The sequence below is a fragment of the Rattus rattus genome, chromosome 5 (assembly GCF_011064425.1).
Source record: "Rattus rattus isolate New Zealand chromosome 5, Rrattus_CSIRO_v1, whole genome shotgun sequence".
NCBI lineage: Eukaryota > Metazoa > Chordata > Mammalia > Rodentia > Muridae > Rattus > Rattus rattus.
In genome coordinates, this window is record NC_046158.1 from 139,984,331 (window position 1) to 140,006,557 (window position 22,227).

The 22,227-nt window shown below is 39.3% G+C and overlaps 1 protein-coding gene across 1 annotated transcript in view; it reads left to right on the plus strand.

The window, feature by feature from the left end:
• The window catches only part of Top1 (DNA topoisomerase I), an 81,413-nt gene that overhangs the window by 46,869 nt on the left and 12,317 nt on the right, over positions 1-22,227 (plus strand). The window contains exons 9-13 of the mRNA XM_032904664.1: positions 6,788-6,903; positions 11,273-11,394; positions 12,303-12,425; positions 14,846-15,033; positions 15,255-15,399. Coding sequence (XP_032760555.1) covers positions 6,788-6,903; positions 11,273-11,394; positions 12,303-12,425; positions 14,846-15,033; positions 15,255-15,399 — 694 coding nt within the window. The remainder of the gene's footprint in view (positions 1-6,787; positions 6,904-11,272; positions 11,395-12,302; positions 12,426-14,845; positions 15,034-15,254; positions 15,400-22,227) is intronic.

Sequence of the window (22,227 nt, forward strand, 5' to 3'; positions counted from 1 at the left end):
GCACAGCAGGACACATCTGTAATCCTTATGCTGAGGAGGCAAGAGACAGCTAGATTTCTGAAACTTGCCAGCCAGCCAGCCTAGCTAGATTCAAGAATTCCGTGTTCAGTTAGAGAATCTGTTAATTATAAAAAATAAGGTAGATAGCAATGAGGAAAACACTTGACATCTATCTCTCGTATACACACATAAACACATGAGTGTGTACACAAGCACATGCACTACCATGGGAATACATGCACATGATCCCATACCTTCCCAAAAACATACCTGAAAACAGTTAAAAATTTATTGAGGAAGAAAAAAAAGAAAAAAGAAATGTGTGGGTTGAGTGTGTATTACACAGAATGTGTGAAGGGCACCTTTTTTAGAATTGTTATTCTCCTTCCTTTCCCCTCTACATAGATGCTAGGGATCAAACTCAGGTTGCTAGGCTTCAAAAAAAAAAAAATCACCTTTACAGTGGCCCAGAAGTTTTTAAAGTAGCAAGATTGCTTATTGGTTAAGGGCACCTATTGCCAGGCCTGATCACCTGAGTTTGATTGGCAAGTTCACAAGGAAGAAAGAGAACCAGCTCCTGTAAATTGCCACTTGAGTACTGTAGCTCTATGCATCCACACACACACAAGCTAATAAAAGGTTTGTTGTTGTTGTGATTGAAACCTAAAGTACTCTACACCAGACAGTTTTATGTCATTAAAAAAAAATTAATCTAGGGCTGGATAGATGGCTCAGGTGTTAAGAATAATGCTGTTCTTTCAGAGGGAAGGAAGATTGGTTCTCAGCATCCAAATCAGACCGCCAATAAAGTACTTGCCTAAGAGCTTGAGTTTGATTCCTGGCACCCTATGTGCTTAAAATTCTTGTGCTGGGAAGGCAGAGATGGGTACATTTTTAGGGCTCCCTGACTCTTATCTATATCAGTCATTGAGTCCTAACTTCCAATGAGAAAGACTGTCTCAGAAAACAAGGTGGAGAGTCAGAGTATTGAGTACCTTTTATCCCAGCATAGGTAGAAGTATCTTTATGAGTTATAGGTCAGCCTGGTCTACATCGTGAGTTTCAGGACAGCCAGGTCTATGTAGAGTCCCTGCCTCAAAACAAAACAAAAAAATAAGGTGAATGACTCCTAAGGAACAGTGCTTGAGATTAACCTCATCTACATGTGCTCAGTGTGCTCAGTGTGCTCAGTGTGCTCGTGTGTGTGTGTCTGTGTGTCTGTATGTGTCTGTGTGCCTATGATGAGCATACATAATTACTTAAGGAATACATTTATAATACAAAGTGCTAATACTTATGTTAAAAAGTTCTTGCAAGGGCTGGAAAGATGGCTCAGGGGTGAAGAGCACTGACTGTTCTTCCAGAGGTCCTGAGTTCAATTCCCAGCAACCACATGGTGGCTCACAACCATCTGTAATGGGATCCGATGCCCTCTTCTGGTGTGTCTGAAGACAGCTACAGTGTGCTCACATAAAATAAATCTTTAAAAAAAAAAAAGTTCTTGCAAGACAAGAGTGACATTTCAAAAATGAGGAACATAATACTCATCGATGCAAATAAAGGATTTGTAAACATTGGTAATTTAACAAGAAATCAGAGATGCAAAGAAAATGCCATAATTTTTATCTGCCTGCTGTCTGTGGGATTGGGAAAGATTAGTAGGTGTAAGTGTTAGGATGGTTGTACATGTGAAGGTAGAGGGTAGCGATGACAGGTTAGTTTTGAGAAGTACATTAGTTAATATTGGACTTTTATTTTCTTCTTTGGAAATTTTAAAATGCCTATTAAGTTTGCTTCTCTTGATTTTTTTTTTACTAATTAACTATTATACCAGAAATGTTTAATTTATATTTTTGTTGAAAGTTTTCAAGTGAGCCAGAGATTGAGTCAGGGAAAAAATGTCTTTTACCTTTCTTTCTCCATTTATTTTCTCTCTCTCTCTCTCTCTCTCTCTCTCTCTCTCTCTCTCTCTCTCTCTCTCTCTCTCCTCACACACACACACACACACACACACACGTAATTATATATCTCCTTGGAGTAACCATAATCTTTGCTCACAGTTTGGTTTGTTCTTTCCAAACTGGTTTATGTGTTACTCTCTGATGTTCCCAGCACCTCTGAGGAATGGGAACCAGCAGTGCCCAGGGACGTGAAGGGAGCAGTGGAGCAGAAATAAATGTCCCTGTACTCAGTTGCTGTGAGGCCTTGGAGTTAATAGGAAAGTGTAGGAAAGAAATATGACAAGGCAGAGGAGCCCTATCCTTCTATGAGCCAAAGGAAGGCAAGGAAAGAATGTTTATTTTCTTTTCTTAGGCCTTTATTTCACTTTTCATTGATTTCCCTAGAGTTTGTTTGCATAGTGAAACAACTTTTATACCTCTCCTCCTTTAGGTCTTTGGCTGGGGCAGTCTCCCAGTTAGCTCATCTAACTTAGCCTGACTACCTTGTCTGTGATCTGCCACATGACAAGCTCATATATCTATTCTCCCCTCTGGTCTGTGTTCTCCTTTGTGTGCTTTGAAATCTTCCATATCTTCTATATCTACTTTTCTCTCCTCACAGGTTTCACAATACCCCACCATACCCACACCCTCAACCCCGGCTGCCACTTTCTGCCCAACTATTGGTTGTCAGCTCTTTCTTAAAACCAATCAGCAGCAAGACGACTGATAAAATTCTAGATTGCCTTTAGGGAGAGAGGTGAGGAAGGACATATGTTCACAAAATAGAAAACCAAATAGATCACAAAATAGATGAGCTAAAGAAGTGGCAATACCAGAATCCTGCTAGCAGTTAGTTGGTACAAATTAAAAATTAAAAAACAAAGATACACCTTCACATAAAGTAAAAAAAAAAAAAAAAAAGCTACCCCAGCACCATGAACTCCTGTGCATCCCGCCCCCACCCCCCCAAAAGCCTTAGTGTAACCTTTGTGTATAGAATCAGGTGCCTGTGAGGCTTTAGTGTCCCAGTTTTACCTGCGGGATTGAAATCCTTATTAAGTGTTGCCATACGTTAAGTCTAAGATAGAAACTTTTGTTTTAATTCTTCTTTTAGTTCAAAGGGGGACTGGCTAGTTTTTGAGAGATGGTTTGGAAAGGAACAGTTTTTTCTAAAGATTATACTTTTATCAGATCTCATTGTTCAACTTGTATGTGTTCTTACACACTGTCCAGTGATACAGTGTGAGCACTATCCCATGTGAAAGAGATTACCACACTACCAGAACTGCTCCAGAGTCTGCAGATGTTTGTCCTGGCCACAGAAATAGACCTAGTCTGATTGTCTTCCTCTATTTCATAATTATGGGAATGGGAAAATAGCCCAGGTCCCTCTTGCTTTCTTTGATATGTTTTTTCCATAAAGTTAGTATTAGAAATGGTGGCGGAATGCTGTAGATCTGTTCATGCAGTGTATTTAACTTATGTGACCCTAACTCTTACCTGTTAGAGAACTCCATAGGTTTTCAGTTGTATTTGGGTTTTTTTGTTGTTGTTTTGTTTGTTTGTTTGTTTGTTTGTTTTTTGTTTTCTCTCAGCTGACCTCATAGAACCAAGCTCACTCAGTTGTAAAAAAGCATGCATGAGCTTAAAGAGGTATCTCAGTGTTCTAGAATAATACCTGCTGCTCTTGCAAAGGTCTTGTGCTTAGTTATCCCATATGGTAGTTCATAACCTTCTATAACTCTGCCCTCTTCTGGGCAGGCGTCATCTTGTTCCCAAATCAATCATCTTTCAAGTCAAAACCAAAACCAAGAACAAGATTAATTCTAAACAGATGACTCTTTACCAAAAATCTTGGAGGATGGCCAGTTCATCACTAGGGCTGGGTTGGAGTTTTCAAGTCTCGGCAAAGAGAAGTTACGGATATAATATTAATAGTAAAGGAGGTAGTGTTGAAAGACCAGGTTTTATCAGTGGCAATGCCTACACATAAATAAATGAATACATACACAAATAATTAAGAAACTTTAAAGAATAAGGTTTATTGATATTTCTTCCAGATCAGAGTCTGTTCTTCATTTTAGGCAGCTTCCAGAAATCTGTAGTTTAGATTTTTATCTACAAATCTTTATTGTTCATAAATTTTACAGTCTATTGTAAGCTACAGCAGGAGACCTTGACTTGGAACAGCATGTGGGCCTGCTTTTCTGCTCTATTTTCATTTCTAGACATTGAACTTCCTCCCTTTCCAAGGAAACTTTTTTTTGTTTTTTTAAAGAAACCTGCTACCTAACTTGAATTTTTAAGCCTACCCTTCTTACTTGGTGCTGATGTTACAGTGCTAGAAGAAAGCTACAAATTTTATTTGAATGGTAATACCTGTCACTCCAATAGCATCGGAGGGTATTTTACATTTTTCTGTTTAACTGAAGTTTGTATTTAGTGATTCATTGAATCTCTTAATTGGCTTAAATGGTCAGGGAGTTATTTGTTCTGGAGAAAAACTATGTTGAATTTGGAGGAATTGTGAGACATGGTTTGTAATCTTAATTTCAAAATAATGGAGTTGATGACAAGAATATAAGGGTATTCTGAACCCCTCTACAGTACACTGTGACTATTAAAACAGACGAGTCACTTGTGGATGCTTTCACATGCTTGCAACCATTTTCTCTGATTTGGTGAGGAGAAGGTTGAGGGTTAGGTGTTTCTGCATCTGGCCTTTGTTATCAGGTAATGTAGTACAGTCCTATCTTGTAAGATAGTTGTCGATGATAGAAAGTCTTCATTGTTCCTTCTAGGTCTAAGCCTTTCTAAAATCTTAAAAAAAGGAAATATTAAGTACTTATAATTTAAATGTATGTTTAAAGTGCACATAAACTTTGCCCTCATAAATTGCTGTAATGAGATACATCCATTAAGATGGCAACAAAAAGAAGTGTTGGTGGGGTAGAAGTAGAAAAGTTGGAAAATTTGTATCCTTGAAGAGAATGAGGTATCCATTGTAGAAGACAGGAAGATACCTCAAGGAATATTCAGCTTTCCTTTGTTCGGTTTTCCTTACTGCTGCTGCTCAGGATGGCCTTGAGTTCCTGGCTCTAGTTTTTTGTTTTTGTTTTTCCTTAGCCCCTAAGTTACTGGCAAGGTAGGCCAATTCCATTATGCCCATAAAGGATTTCTTTGTATATTATAGTAACTCTTTATAAGATTTTAACTTTTATCTATTTTCTTTCATTGTGAGTTAGCTCTTCCTTTCTTGAATATTCCATTTGATCCACAGGTATTTTTAAAAATTTTGAGGTAGTCCAACTTATATATGGTTTTGTTGCTGTTACTTTTACATTTATTGTATTCAGGAAATCACTGCCAATTTCAGTGTTATGGAACTGTTCCCTTTTATTTCCCTTAATGTCCAAATGAGGTTTAGCTTTTATATTTAGAATTTTAATTTCCTGGTTCATATTGAGTTAACTTTTATATATAGTATAAAGGATTTGCCCATTGTCATTCTTTGCAAACTCCAGTGTTGAAAATCTGTCATCTCTAACCATAAAATGATCATAATTCTTGTTGAAAATGACTTGCCGATGTATGTTGACTACAATTTTATAGAACAGTATTGTTACAGCTTGAAGGGATTCATTTATTTCTTATTCTGATTCTGAATGTTTAAAATATGGGACTTGGAATTGATTAATAGCAGAACAATTCCAGCACTCAGGAGGCAGAGGTAGACAGATCTCTGAGTTCAGAGCCAGCCTAGTCTACAGAGCTATTTCCAGGACAGCCAGGGCTATATAGAGAAACCCAGTCTCAAAAGACAACAACAACAAACCCAAGCCAGAACAGGAATTGATAAAATTCCTTTTATTTAGAAGTAGCAGTAAAGATAGAGTTTGAGAAATTTAAAAGTAGTCTGTATATCAGCTGGATTCTATCTGGCTGATTCTTTTCTAACTCTGAAGGGTGGTAATTCTCTGAGTGTAAAGGGGCTGTTAGAAACATCCAAATGCAGTGTCCAGCCCATCAGTAGTAGATCTGTACCTGTAAAATACTAGGTCTCACTGGTGAATTTACAATCAGAGTAAATACTAAAATGACACTAAAGATACTGTTTTTTTTTTTTTTTTTTTTTTTTTAGGTCTGATAATGTGTTATAATTATGTACAAGATCAGTTTTATAAAGATAATTGCTGAAATATTTATAGAACTTTCACATCCACAACTAACTTTGAAGTGATCAGTAAAAATAGAAGTGTAATAAATCTTAATAGTTCATTGTATACATTTGCAGTTAATTGTTTTTCTATATGCTTGATTTTTTTTAAATAAAATGTTTTAGAAAGTTATGTACTCTGCAGTTTTAGATTTTTGTCAAGTGTCTACTAGACAGTTCCATATGTGTCAGAAGTGCCTTACACTTGGTGTGCCTCAGTTGACTAGTCTCAGTTCTTTGCACTTGTTTTGTTTGCTTGTTTGTTTTTTCTTTTTTTTCTTTTTTTTTTTTCCGGAGCTGCTGAGGACCAACCCAGAACCTTGCGCTTGCTAGGCAAGCGCTCTACCACTGAGCTAAATCCCCAACCCCTGTTTGTTTTCTTGAGATAAGGTTTTACTGTGTAGCCTTGACTGTCCTGGGCCTTCTGCTGGCCTCTGACTTCCAAATGAATGCTGGGACTAAAGGCATCCTGTCTGGCTGTGCTTTGTACATTCAAATAGGACTGCTTTCCCCTAAACGTTCCCCTGAATGCCATCAGCTTAGTTAATTATTTTAATTAATTTAATGGTGTGGATCTTTTTATTAAGCAAGGTGATCACTTAATGAGCTTGTGCCTTGTCTTTAAAAGGTGGGAAGAAGAACGCTATCCAGAAGGCATCAAGTGGAAATTCCTAGAACATAAAGGGCCTGTTTTCGCTCCACCTTATGAGCCTCTGCCAGAGGGTGTCAAGTTTTACTATGATGGTGAGTTATTTCAGGTTGTTTCAATTTTGGCTAAGAAAGGTTTGTTTCTATTCAGGGATAGAAAATGAGGACACTGCCTATATTGCACAGCCTTATCTAGTTACTTCACTTTGTTTTATTGTCTATGTGTGGTTTGGGAAAAGGAATCTCAGGTGTTTAATTCATAAGGACCCCTTTGCTGCTTGAAAATATGAAAAGGGGCGGGGGGCTGTTAATGTCTTATCTGCAGTCCTAAAAAGGTTTATCTATGTGGCTCACAGCTAGCTTATAGCCTACACACTGAAGGTTTTTATCTGAACTCAATGGGAAGCTGTTCTGTTCTGTGGAGTTGTTGTCATTCAAATAATAGCACTTAGTAGTAATACCGTATGCCAACAAGCTGCTTATCACTAGAAATAGTATTAGCAAAGAATTAGCTGACATCATTCAGCCTGTAGGTAGGAATCATAAGCTATGCCACTCTATTTAGTGCAACACTGTGCCTTTGATAGATAAATTTTAAATAAATGCTCTGCCTAGGTCTCTTGTTTTTATTTTTTGAGACATTTCTGTCACTTGATAATGTAGATCAGCTATCCTTGAATTCAATAGATGTACCCATCTGTCCTGAGGCACATGTCACCTTACCTGGCCTCCTTGGATCTCTTGGAACTTTCCAAAATGTCTGAGAGTTAACACTGTCTGTGTTTTTGCCCTTGGGTTGAGAGATTTGAGAGTAGACTCTCACAGTCTTTAGAGTGACTGTGTATCAGGTAGTAATATCGAACTGACTCCTTCGTTCTAAAAGTTCTGTCCAGGGATGCTAGAGTTGTTTCTCAAACCCTATATGCATTTAAGATTTGCCAGTAGATCTGGGCTGTTTAATAGATGAGAGGTAGGACTGGGTGTTTCTGAATCAAATAATGTATTTACTAATAGGGAGAAACACTGGCTAGCAAACCTACCGAGAAGAAGCTGGTAGCAACCATTCGGAGCTGTTTGGTGCAGCTCTGACCACCAGCAGTGGTTTCAGGAGCACAGACGCCTGTGCGATTAGGATGAGATGGGTTTTTTTAGCATCCAGTGATTGAAATCTGTGTGAAACAAGTGAGTTTTGACCTGGGTCTCATCTTTAAGCTATTTCTCTCTGTCTGTCTGTCTGTCTGTCTGTCTGTCTGTCTTTCTTTCTTTCTTTCTTTCTTTCTTTCTTTCTTTCTTCCTTTCTTTCTTTCTTTCTTCCTTTCTTCCTTTCTTCCTTTCTTCCTTCCTTCCTTCCTTCCTTCCTTCCTTCCTTCCTTCCTTTCTTTCTTTTTTTCTTTCTTCCTTTCTCTCTTTCTTTGAGATAAGGTCTCATTGTGTAGTCTTAGCTGGCCTTGAACTCAGATGCCCACTTGTCTCTGCTTCCTGAATACTGAAATTAAAGATGCCCAGCATGGATTATGTTATTAATCATATCCAACCTGATACCTTATTTTTACACACACACAGACGACCCTCTCCCCCATACTCATACACCTAGTCATTCTCCAAAAATCTAAGGATGAAAAAAATGAAAATCTGAACCCATTTGGCTCCTCAGTGTTTAACTAGTTTTTTCCAAAAGGGTCGTTCTGTAAGTCAGGAAATTTGTTTATTCAATATGCTTGTATTCAGACACCCAAGTCCCAGATAGAGACTCCTGATTCAATCTATTTTGGAAGTTGACGGCATAAAATACTTGGTGTTCTGACTGGCAAATGTTTAGATTAGTTAAGCAGTTTGGTCAGAAAGCCTAATATACCCTACACACTTGGTCATTCCTGGAGACTTATGAAAATACTTGACTTTAAACTTCCCATTGAAGAGAAAAGGCCTAAGACCTTGAAAAACACAGTTGCTATATTCTGTAGCCTGATCTGGACTCACTAACTTGAGACAGCTCTCTGGAAAAGCCTCACGGTGAAAGTCAAGGTGATGATGAAAGAAAGTAGTTTTTTTATCATGGGATTTCTGTTATTTTCAGTATAGGAAACTAAGGCCTGGAAAGGGTTTATAAGTTGGCTATGGTCCCTTCCTCCATTTTGTTTTCTTTGTTGCTTCTCCCGGGATTTCCTCCACAGTAAGCCAAGAGTGTTTGATAAGTACTGGTAGGCAGGACATTGGGCTGCCTGTGTCCTGGACTTTCCCCCCAGCCGCCTCTGCATAGCACATGAGTTGGCTGAAGCACAGAATTGCAGCCTCTGCTAAGGACCTGCCATTTCAACTCTGACTCAACACTTTTCTTTCCATTTCCCGGAGCTTAGCCTTTTCCACAAAGCACTACTATTGCTGGGAACCTACACACCCTCCACTACTGCTCTGCCGTAGGAGCTATTGCTTAATCCTTCCACAGCCCATTTAAAATAAATCACGTCATGGTAGCTTACTGGGCCGGAGAAAGCAAGTGCATCCCAAAGTAGGAATCCTATTGACTATTTGGTTTATGTGAAACATACCAGGGAACACATTCATTTACATTTCTTTATTTTTAGTTTTTGTTTTGTTTTGAGATGTGATTCTGTGCCCCAGACTAACTTCAAATGCACAATCCTCCTTTTTCAGCCTTCCAAATGCTACAATTATAAGCTAGTGCTACCTTCCCTGCTCCCCCCATTTATTTATTACCTGTTTATTTATTTATCCCTTCATTATATTTGAATTGTGTTTTGCTGGCAACTCTTGTTCAGACCTGAGTGGGGATGAAGAGAAGCGGGAACATCTTACTCAGTCTTTTTCCAACAAAGAATCTTGAAAGAGCTGAGGAAGAGCTACAACACCCATTGGCCTTTTAAGTTATGTCTCCCAAGCTGATCTCTGTCTATAGCACGCTCAGTTTTCCCTGCTTCATACAGTCTGGAGGAGCAGTATTATCCAGTAAGATGTCTCAATTTTACAATGAGTAGGCTTCTGGTTAAGTTTTAGATTTCTGTAATAAATGTGAATCCCTCTGAATTATTTATTATTAGTACTTACATAATTGTAAGCAGTGAGATTATATTAATCTCATTTAGAATGCATTTGAATGCTATTATGGCATAAATTGTTTCTGTGTAATATTGTAAAGTTGACTTTTTGAGAAAAGATAGAAATTGGCCCTAGGAGTGCAATATTCTCTTTGAATATTTGGTAGATTAAGGGTTTCTTTGGTAGATTAAGTGCTTTTCTTTCACTGCTAGTTAGGATCTATCCGAGGAACACAAAATCACCTCCAGGACTTACTCATCAGTTTAGTGGCTTTCCTTGTGAAACGAGGGTTTTAGAGCAGACCTCACTCGTACTTCCACGCTGCCTAGCCCCACCCACGGGTCGTACTGTGGATTGATTGGGCTTTCCTGAAAGAAGTGAGTTCCTGGTGCTGTTCCCAGGGTTTCAGGCGCACGCTATGTATACCTCTATTACCTCTGCATACACTAGTGCTTCAGAAGTGCTCTTTCTGGCCAGCAAGATGGCTCCATGGGTAACGTGATGACTTAAGGTTGTTTCCTTAGAACCACATCAGAGTAGCACACTTGTCTGTAATTGTAGCACGTTCCTATGGTAGAGGGGAAGTGGAGATGAGAATTGGATGAGTCTGTGCCAGCTAGCCTAGAGATCTATAGCAGTGAGCAAAGAGACTTTACCTCAAAATAAGATGGAAGGCAAGGGCTGACAACTCAGACTCTGACCTTACATGGACACAACCAAACACATACACACACAATGCAGTTTTTGATTCTAGGTATAAGATTGAGGCCCAAAACTTAGTATTTATTACAAATTTGCTTGTGATGCTTTTGGTCTGTGAACTACTTGAGTAGTAAGATTCTAGAGGAAGGTCTTACTTAGGCTTTTTATGTGGGAAAAATCTGGGCTTGCCTGCTATGAATATATATTTTTATTCATATTCCACCCACGTAACTTTGAAGAAGAAAGATGCCTATTTCTTTTCCCCACACTTCCTTTCTTCCACTCCCTGCCCCTATCCTTTCCTCCCCTTCCTGAACAGAGGCTGCTTAGCTTAGCAGTGGCAGGAGTCCTTCTGAGGATTTGATTTTTAAAAACCATTGAAGAGGTGTAAAGGACCCTGCTTGCTGAAAGGAAAAGGAAGAGTGGCTGGGCCTTCCCCAGGTCATCCCTGTCCTGAGCAGGCACCTGGGAACAATTAACTGGCATAGTCTCCAAAAAAAGACCCAGGTAAATATCTACTAAGAGAAGGAGAAATTTTATAAGTAGATATATAACAGTTTGTTACTCTGTTGTTGTTATAACTGTGTGTCAGCAGACCTTTGTACACCTTGGAAAGGTAAGCAATCAGTAATGACTTCTCCAGTAGTCAGTGCACATATAATAAGAGTTTTGTGCCTCACTGTTTGGAACCATTTTCTTCCTTTAGGTAAAGTTATGAAGCTGAGTCCCAAAGCAGAAGAAGTAGCTACATTCTTTGCAAAAATGCTTGACCATGAATATACTACTAAGGAAATATTCAGGAAAAATTTCTTTAAAGACTGGAGAAAGGTATTGTGGCCCATGTGTTCATATCTTATAGTTCACAAAAGTGCTGACTGGGAAGTGTAGCCCATTTGTTAATGCCTTAACAGTTTGTTTTAAAAAACCACAAAACATAGTTTAACTATATCTTTTGTCCATTACTATTTTAAATGGGTTTTGTCCAACAAGAATATATCTCAGCTTTCATGTGACTGCAGGAAGGAGTTTATCAGATTGGGTTAAACAGAAAACCTCAATTCCAGTTGAGCAAAGGAAACAGCATTGTTTCTGCAGGGATTGTCTTCTGATGCCTTTGCACAGGATTAGTCTGACCACACATTCTGTCTTCATCCATGGTGACTTACCCATACCATGTTAGCCTATATAAAAATATCATTGTTCTCCATTTGGATAATTGTGAATAAAGGCTGAATTAAAATTCATCATCTATTTATTTATTCATCATTTATTCTAAAGTCAGATTTAATAAGAGCAGAATAAGTTGTTCTGCATGGGAATAAGAAAGCGTTTCTCTTTATTGCTAAAGTAATTGGTTAATACATGTCTCTCTCTCTCTCTTTTTTTTTTTTCTTCTTTTTTTCGGAGCTGGGAACCGAACTCAGGAACCCACTGAGCTAAATCCCCAACCCCAATACATGTCTCTTGAGTTGGTGTTTGTTCATGTGCTTGTGAGTTTGTGTTTTGTCAAAGATTCCCAAAGAAATGAGAGTAATTTTTCTCTTTGATAAACCACTAAAATATACTTATATTAAAAGTATACACCTTATAACAGAATAACCCCTCTTCCCAGAAGAAAGGTCACTGAGGTTGGCTTCCCTTCTAGATAACCTTTGATTAAAGGAAAAAAGATTTAATTTTGAAGAAATAGGAAGACTTATTATATTTACATTTTTTTTACCTTTTCATTCAACTAGGAAATGACTAATGATGAAAAAAATACGATTACCAACCTAAGCAAATGCGACTTTACACAGATGAGCCAGTATTTCAAAGCTCAATCAGAAGCTCGGAAACAGATGAGCAAGGAAGAAAAATTGGTATGATAGAAATCGTGGGTAGTGCTTCTTTGTCTAATTTTTGGTTCCTGTGACACGACATTGAATTCATTAATTTTATATTTTTCTGTTAAAGATTTACTTGGTAAAGTCTAATTACATGTATGAGTTGTGTTAACTGGTAGCTCTCTGTGTTGGTACATGTCTGAAATCTCAGTATCCAGGCCTGAGGCAAGAGAATTATTGCAAATTATGTTCCATTCTGTGATGGAAGCAAGAACTGTGATGTCTCCACAGAACAAGCAAAGACACTGCATTAGACTTTTTAAGTCTAGTCTAGCTGTGGTTTAAGTCTAATCTAGCTGTAGTTTAAGTCTAGTCTAGCTGTAGTTTTGAATCAAATCACTGAGATTTGGCCTATTCACGTTTTGAATGTTTCTTATTTTAATTGTATGTGCATGTATGCATATAAGTGTGGAGACCAGAAGATAACTGATGATCTGGAACTGTTCCGTGTGGTTTTGTGCTACCCAGCATTGGTGCTAGGAATTGCTCTAATCATAGAGTCATTTCTACAGCACCAATGATTTTAAACATAAAGATCATTTTGGACTTCTGTAATGCTAGTCCAAGTAACAAAAAGCTTTTAGAAACATTGCCTGTGTAAGCCCCTGACAAGGGTACCTGTGGCCAGTAAGTTAAGCAGGACTTGGTTATTGAATCACTGTGATGTTGCACTCTTGTAATCCCAGAACTAGAAAGAGCTAAGCAGGAGGATCAAGAGTTTGAGGATAGCAAGGCCCTGTCTAAAAGCTAAAATAATAATAATAAGAAAGGCAAGGTTCAGGAGAACCCTCCACACACGAATCACCATGTATAGGATAGAGGAGAATGGTTAGAATGAGGAGGCTGAACTCCCACATATACCATACCTTTGTGGATTAAGAATCATGTAATATAAAGTGTGGGTTAGAGATTTAACTCAGTAGGAGAATGATTGCCTGGCAAACATGCAGCCCTGGGTTTGCTTCATCTCAGAAAACAAACAAAAAACTTGAAACTACATACCCAATAAAGTATTTGAGACAGGTTCCTTGGGGACTTTAAACCCCATGGGAAATGCTGTTAAGTGGCTCTGACAGTGATCTTTTAGGAAATAATGAAATGGTATGACAATTTGTGATAATAGGTAAGTGTTCTATAATTTCCCTTCATCCCCAGTCCCTAGCATGAGTTTTTATTTTTAATTAAAATTTGGTTATAAAGAACTATGATGGTTTGTATATGCTTGGCCCAGCCAGTGGCACTATTAGAAGTTGGTGCCTTGTTGGAACGGGTGTGTCACTGTGGGTGTGGGCTTTAAAACCCTCATCCTAGCTGCCTGGAAGTCAGTATTCTGCTAGCAGCCTTCAAATGAAGCTGTAGAACTCTGAGCTCCTTCTAGATGTTGCCGTGCCCTCACCTTTGTGATAATGGACTAAAGCTCTGAACCTGTAAGCCAGCCCCAATTCAATATTACCCTTGTAAGAGTTGCCTTGGTCATGGTGTCTATTCACAGCAGTAAAACCCTAACTTAGGTAAAGAAAAGAAACCAAAACAACAAAAAAACACAAACACCACACACTAAAATTAGTCAGACCCAAATTTAGGCTTTACCTCTCAATGAAACAGAATAGTGATTCTGAAGGTGTGCATTAAATTTTACACTTTCACTGTCAAGTGTATGTTTTATGCACTTTTCCTCTACCACAAAACAAACCGAAACAAAAATCCATGAGAGTTGACACTAAAAGGGAAAGAATTTAGTTTATATCCTTTTGTGGGTCTCCAATTTTATACATTCAGTCCTTCCTTACTGCCCAGCATTTACCTCTCCTTCTTTATAAGAATCACATTTAAAAATACCTACGTAGGACTGGGGCTACAGTAGTTCAGTTGGTACAGGACTTTTCCTAATGTGCATGGAGCCATGTTTTTGCTCCCCAGCACTGTATAATCCATGTGCAGTGTCCATACATGCCTAGCCAGGAGACAGGAGGATCAGAAATTCAGTGTCATTCTCAGTTACATAGAGAGTTTGAAGACATCCAGGGATACATGAGACCAGATCCTTAAAACTAAACTAAACTAGAAATACTTTGAATAGAAGATTAAGGGTTGAAGCTTTAGTTCAGTGGTAGTTCAGTCTGCAGTAAAAAAAAAAAAAAGTTGAGAATCTATTAATTGTGTAAAGTCATTATTCTTGATAGATCTTTGGGCATTTAATAATGTGTGTGTGTGTGTGTGTGTGTGTGTGTGTGTGTGTGTGTGTGTGTGTGTGTTTAAAATCTACACATTTTCCTATATTTGAGTTTCTGAGTGATTTTTAGACTTTGATCTTTCTTCTGCAAGAGGTAAAAATATGTGATTCTTAGCATGTAGGAATTTGAATTCATTTTGTATACTTCCTTGATCTATTTTAGAAAATCAAAGAAGAAAATGAAAAATTATTGAAAGAATATGGCTTTTGTGTAATGGATAATCATAGAGAGCGGATTGCCAACTTCAAGATAGAGCCTCCAGGGCTCTTCCGAGGCCGTGGCAACCACCCCAAGATGGGTATGCTGAAGAGAAGGATCATGCCTGAGGACATCATCATCAACTGTAGCAAGTGAGCACAGCAGTTCACCTGTGGGGGAGAAGTGGGTGCAGGGCTCTTTCCTCACGGCTGGTGGTTGGGACTATTCGTAGTGTTAAGAGGAGATCTGTGTTAAGAGGGTATTGCAGGCATGAGTAGGTCTTAAGGTTTTGTTCAGAACTGAGGGCAGGATGAGAGGGGACATGGTTTGTCACTTTTCATTTCACTTCCCTTCTGCATGATTATTTTCACAGAGATGCCAAGGTTCCTTCTCCTCCTCCTGGACATAAATGGAAGGAAGTTCGACATGATAACAAGGTTACTTGGCTGGTCTCCTGGACAGAGAATATCCAAGGTTCTATCAAATATATCATGCTGAATCCCAGTTCACGAATCAAGGTAAGCATAAATATAGGCTACACCCATTGGTGGGGCTAATAATCACTTTCTCTTTTGGTTGTGTTGCAGTGTGCTTTCTAGACTCATTTTAACAAATTAAAAACCTACCCTCGGGGTTGGGGATTTAGCTCAGTGGTAGAGCACTTGCCTACCAAGCTCAAGGCCCTGGGTTTGGTTCCCAGCTCCAAAAAAAAAAAAAAAAAACAAAAAAACCTACCCTCTCCCTGAGAGGGCAAGCACTTTCATGGTTAGCATTACCCGGTAAACTCTTATTTAAAAGATGTTTTACATTTGTGTCCTATTTAATCTTACCCGTGGAAGTTTTCTGCAGTCCTGTTCTGTTCCGAGAGAGGGCATGTGGCAATAGTGATTGTGCAGGAGCAGCTCTTGCCCTCACAGTCAGTGCTGCTGACAGGATGTGATGACATGGTTAGTAGGCTTATGTGAGAAGTGTAGAAACTGTTTTTCTCTGAATGTAGACACCTAGAGCTTTATATACTTGATGTTCTCTGATGTCTCATCTGAGTAGGTTTCTTTAGGTTGTGGTTGAAATATTGCTAGCCCACCATGTGCATCTTATATACTCAGGAGTTGTTTTCAATTGTTAGACTTACTGCTAGGACTGTCTTGGGATCTTGTTAGCCAGGTACCTATATATTCTGTGTTCTCAAGAGTTTTACAAGCTTGTTCCATCAGACTTTATGGATATGTGAACTACAACCAAAAGAGACATTGGGTTCACAAAAACAGCCAAGGAAATTGTCTCTGTGTAGTCTAGAACTGTTTTCCGTTGAAGAGTCTGAAGCTAAAGACTTTGAAACCCTTGTTTATAAGGATTTAGCATTGTTAAGATCCAAGAGTCAGAAATGAAAAGGCTATATACATTTTGAATGCTTTCTAGCTTATACCCTGTGATCTGACATGTGTCTCTACCTTCTTAATGGAAAATACCATCTGGATACTTTTTTCAAATAAATTGGAAAATAGTTTTTCTGTTTTAGAGTAAGTATAGAATCAGAAGGGAGAACTGAGACTGTTAATTTTTTTCTTCCATGAGTAGTTTACAGAACTATAGATGTGGATAGAGAGGGTTTAGAGATTTAGCTCAGTGGTAGAGCGCTTGCCTAGCAAGCGCAAGGCCCTGGGTTCGGTCCCCAGCTCCGAAAATAAAAACAAAAAAAAAAAAAAAACAAAAAACAAAAAACAAAAAACACAAGAAGAGTGGATAGAGAAATCATAGTTTTATTCCTTAATGGAATTGTAGGTTGGTAGGCAAATTGTGTAAGGATCCAGTTGTGTTAGAAGAAAGGTAATTGTTCTTGTTAATAGTTATTCTTAACATCATAATGGACTTTTTAAAGGAAATCAGATTAAAATTAGCTCTTTAAAAGAGGTCTTCTAAACAAACTTGGGTGCTTACGGACAAAAGAGTGTAAGTTGAGGTGTACAGAGATGTGAAAAGTAACATAGACCGTGTCAAATAGGCTGGGGGAGAAGGCTCAATGGCTAAGAACACTTTTTGTAAAAGCAAGATGTGACCTGAGTTCACATCTCCAGCACCCACATAAAGCTAGACATAGCCGTGCATGACTGTGACTTCAGTGTTGGGAACATATACAGTCAGATTCTAGGAGCCGCTGGCCAGCCAGTATAGCTGATTTTTCGATCTTCAGGTTCTTAACCAGGTAGAGGGGCTAAAGAGTACTGACTGGCTAAGACTGACTCAGTGGCTAAGAGTACTGGCTGCTTTTCCAGATGGCCAGTGTTTGATATTCCTAGTGCCCCCACCACAGCTCACAAACAGTTCAGTTCTAGGGGGATTTGACGCCCTCTTCTGGGCCTCTGTGGGCTCTGCGTGTATGTAGTCACAGGTAGCCAGGCAAAATACCCATAACATAAAATAAAAATCTTTTAAAAATAAAGGTGGAGAGTCTCCTTGTGCTTACACAGAGAAGTGTGTGTGTGCCTACACATACATACACATACACCACACACTATAATATTCATGTACCACATACACAACTACTAAATAGTGGTGGTTCTATAATATTGTTAATATATTAAATGTCACATTAATGGTACATCCTATGTATATTCTCCACAGTCAGAAAATTGTCAGTCTGTGTTGAATATTATTTTAGTGTTAAAAAGCTTTTCCATGTAAGTTGGCATTTAATAACCATTACAGGCATATATTCATGAATAAATTTAGTCTGTGGGAATTTAAAAAAAGTCCTAGATCTGATAGCTGGCAACTCTATCAGTCTTCTTAGAATGTAATTTAGATCTCCAATCTCATGCTCTCCCATGACATCCTGCTGTCAAATTGTGGCCAGTCTTAAATATCATGCCAAAGAAGACTGTTTTGTTCCGGGAAGAGAACCATTTAAGGACTTTGAATGGAAGGCTGTCTTAAACATAGGTTACCAATTTCAGCAAGATTAGCAAGCATGCGAGTTATCACACCAATAAATATAAACTGTGGTAAATGCTGCTGCACAGAAGTATAAGTGCCACTTAAGATTGGACCTCAGGGCTCAAGCTTTGCTCAGTCTCAGGGAAGGCTTTTCCACGAAGATTTTTTTTTTTTTTTTTATTTTTTCTCCCACCCCAGACCCTCCCACGAAGATTTAAGGTTCGATTTTTGAGATGAATAGGAATCTCATTTGCCACTAGAAAGGAAAACAAAGAGAATTAGCATTCCAAAGAGAGAGAATAAAACCTTCTGAAATTTCTGCTGTGGTGAGAAAGAGCTCCCATGTTTGGGGAACAGAGTACTTTGAGCAATAAGAGACATGAAAAAGGCCCTGCAGAAGCAGACCGGCCAGGACTTTAGCTCCAACTTAGAAAATTTTTAAATAAGTCCAAAGGAAGCTACTGACCTAGATGTAAAGAAGAAAAATAAGATTGGACTTGTGACATACTTGGTAGTTTTGACTACTTCGTGGTGCACAGCTGTTCTAAAGGCAAGAAAATCTAGTGACCAAGGCAGATGATGGCAGTGAGAGTGGAGGAAAGGGGATAGATTTCAAGTATGTCACTGTTGTGTCCTCCTACTGTAGTTCTCACAAGAGTAAGATCCCTGCTAGGCAAGCCAGGGCAGCACCACAAGAGCAGAAGTGTCAGCCCGTCTTAGTCTAGACAATAATCAGATAACTACATAGAAAGGATTTTTCTAGGTTTCTACAAGATGGTTAGTCACAGTAATAAACTTGAGAAGCACCCCATGATAGAATGCTTGACTTGAGACAACTGGGATGCGATCCCAAGAATAGTCATTACAGGTCTGGAAAGGTGGGACTGCTAGCAACCAGGGGTGAGAAAGGCAGTGCCTGTGGCTTCTTGGAAGTTGCTCTCAGTCTTGTCTTAGTCCCCTTCCATCTAGCAGACCAGCAGTGGCTTCTCAGGGTATAGTCTGATAGCACAGTGAATAATGTCGTGTACTGCTACCCAGAGCAGTATTTCATTCTTAAACAAAGACAAAGGCTCAGGCTTTAGGCTTTTTGGGGGTTGGGGGTGGGGTTGTTGTTGCTATTGTTTTAGGCTTATTTATTTTTATTTTATGTGTATGAGTATTTTGCCTGCATAATGCATGTATACTGTGTGTGCCTTGTGTCCACAGAGTCCAATAAAAGGTATCCGATTCCCTGAACCAGAGGTAGCTAGGGACAGTAGTGAGCTGTTTATGGGTGCTGGGAACCAAACCTACTTCCTCTGTAAGGGCAGAAAGTGTACTTAATCTCTGAATAATTTTTCCAGCTCTGAGTTTTATTTTAATGAAATAATTCAAATATGTAAGAATAAATGTATAATAAAGCCTTGTCTGGCATTGTCAGATCTTAGCACTATATCCAATATACTCAATCACTTAGTACAAAAATCACAGAGTAGTACAAAAACTACTCTGGTGGCACAACCTTTCATCTAGTACTAGGGAGGCAGAAGAATCTCTTTGAATCTAAGGCTATCCTCGTCTTTGTAGCAAGTACCAGGCTAGCCAGGGCTACTAAGGAGGCTTTGTTTTTTTTCTAGATTCTGATAGACGTCACATGCTCCAGTGAGTGCTGCTGTGTCAGTGCACACATGTGTCAGTGCACACATGATTTATGGTGCACTAACTGTACTTACTGAGCTATCATAAAACCAAAAACTTGAAGTGGTAAGGGGGTATGGGGGACCTGAGGGGAAATGGAAGATAGATACCACATTTTATTATATAAATGTATGAAATTTTCAAAAGTAAAGATAAAAGATGTGGCAATTCACATTAATTTAATTTTTTTTTCCCCCAGAGCTGGGGTCCGAACCCAGGGCCTTGCGCTTGCTAGGCAAGCGCTCTACCACTGAGCTAAATCCCCAACCCCCACATTAATTGAAAAAGCTTGGCATAGTAGCACTTGCTGGTAATTACAGCACTGGGGAGGCAGAGACAGGAGGATCCCTGGGCCTGGCTTGTCCAACAATCTGGTGAATTCTAGGCCAGTGAAAGACCCTATTTCAGGTACAAGCCTCTGAGCAACCAGTCTGAGTTTGTCTTATTCACACACTCAAAGTGTAGTAGCAAATGGCAATTCTCCCCAGTGCACACCCTGAGAAGAGTTAGGACAAACAGCTCCCATCCTGCTCTGCAGCCCCGACTCTGTCTGCCTGTGTTACTGAGTGGATAAGTATCTACATTTAAGACAAGTGTGGTGACCACTGGTTTATAACTGCCACTAACTAGTTTTTTCTCCATTGTGGAGAGGTTGCCAACTAGGGAAAGAGGAAAGGGAGTCAAAGTTCCTACAATATCTGCCTTTGTTTTTCTACCCCACATTAGTAATGTACTGATGTGGTAATAGAATTTGGGGGAGCACATCTCTGCCAGTGGCAGGAAAGGACCTTCTATGATGGTTTCGATGTGACTCCTGGAAGACCTAGGTGGATATTTTTTAGGAGCATTCCAAAAAGGTTTTAAGTTTATTATCATTTTATAGGCTCTGTTTGGCAGCACTGAAAGCAACCAGCATAAGCATACCAGGAGGCTAGCCCTTCCTTGCCTGTTAGCCCTTTATGGGGTGTCTTTTGTCCTTGATCCTAGGGTTCTCCATCCTAGTGCTCCAGAGAAAACTTTAGTTTGTTCCAGGAGGCCAATCATGTGATGGGAAAGCTCTTTAGTGGTCTCTTATAAATTACTTACTGGACTTTCTCGAACCTTGTTTGCCTGACCGCTACCTCATGCCCTCAGTAGTCATTGAGATGGACCAATGCCTGTGTGGTTTGGAGTGGGGAAAAGAGCCCGCTCCTGGCCAGGTAGTGTGTCTTGGTGAGTCTTTCAGGTGTCTTGTTGGCTGTGGTTTATGTAATTGTGGTAGAGGTGCGTTATTGCATTGTACCAGGAGGATAGCTTGTACTGTACTTTTCTGATTCACTCGCTTACATGTCAAGTTGTACTTAGAGAAATCAGAGAGACATTTTCAGCTCCCCGGGAAATGAGACAATTATTGAACCTCTTGTTTTAAAGCCAGACAAGCCTATACAGATAGTACACACACAATTGTGAGGAAATGTTGACGACTCCTTAGCACATCCAAAAATCATTGCTTTCTGAGCATTCGTTAAGATCTGGAAGTAAACCTTTTTGTTCCACATGCCCCCATGCCTTCATGTCCTTTGGGTCCTGTGGAACCTATGGGTCAGTCCTATGGTCAGGTCCTTTTGTCTCAGGTGGAAATCAAGAATATGCAAAAAGAAATCACTATCACCTCCTCTCCTTTTTTGTAGGCTCAAAGAATTAAGAGGAGAAATTCTTGGGTTATTTCTTTTCCTTTAAGTCCTATGTGTCTATGTAGGGGCATGTGCATTTGAGTCCTGCAGTGAAGGAGGCATCAGATAGATTCCTCTGGAGCTGGAGTCATAGGTCACATCTGATATGGGTATTGAGCATACCCATGTCTTCTGGAAGAGAGCAGCAGCGGCTTTCAATTGATAAGCCATCTCTAGCTCCAGATTCTTAAGTTCTCATATAGTCAGTTTTGCACCTTGTAAAATTCTGCCTGTGTGGAATTTTCCTGATCTCTCTCACTTGACGTTATTAATCCTTGCTTTTGAGTCTGTTTTTACTCAGGGTGGTAACAGAAATCTTCTGTTGCTTAATGTCAATGCTTGCTTCCTTCCTTCCTTCCTTCCTTCCTTCCTTCCTTTCTTTCTTTTTCTCTTTCTTTCTTTCTTTCTTTTTCTTTCTTTCTTTCTTTCTTTCTTTCTTTCTTTCTTTCTTTCTTTTTTCTTTGTTTATTTATTTTAGTCTTTATAAATGTCATACAATGTACAACTAACCCCCTACTTCCTATTTCCCCCTACTTCCACTACTACCAGCTTCTCTCCACACACATCATTCTCTTAACTTTGTGTCTTTTCTTTTTAGTACCCATTCAATTGAACTAGTGGTGTCCATATATACATAGGTGGGGGCTGTCCAGTGGGGCATGGGAAAGCCACCAGGTACCACACCTCAAAAGAGACTACCGATACACACCAGCAGCTACTGAATGTCAATAGCTCCTTAGCTAGGAGTTGGGGCTTGTGCATCCCTCCCCACTTCATGATGAAATATTGACTGGCTTGACACTGTGCAGGCAACCACACCAGTTCCTAACTGCAGTGGCCCTACCATGTTTAGACTATACCTTGACCCCAGTCCTTCCTGCTTGTGCCTCTTTAAGTCTTTCCATCACCTTTTCCGATGCTTCCTGAACCTTGAGGTCAGAGTGTGTGATGTAGAGGTCTCATTCATACCTGAGTATTTCAGACATTCTGCTCTCTGTACTTTGACCAGTTGCAGCCTTGGTA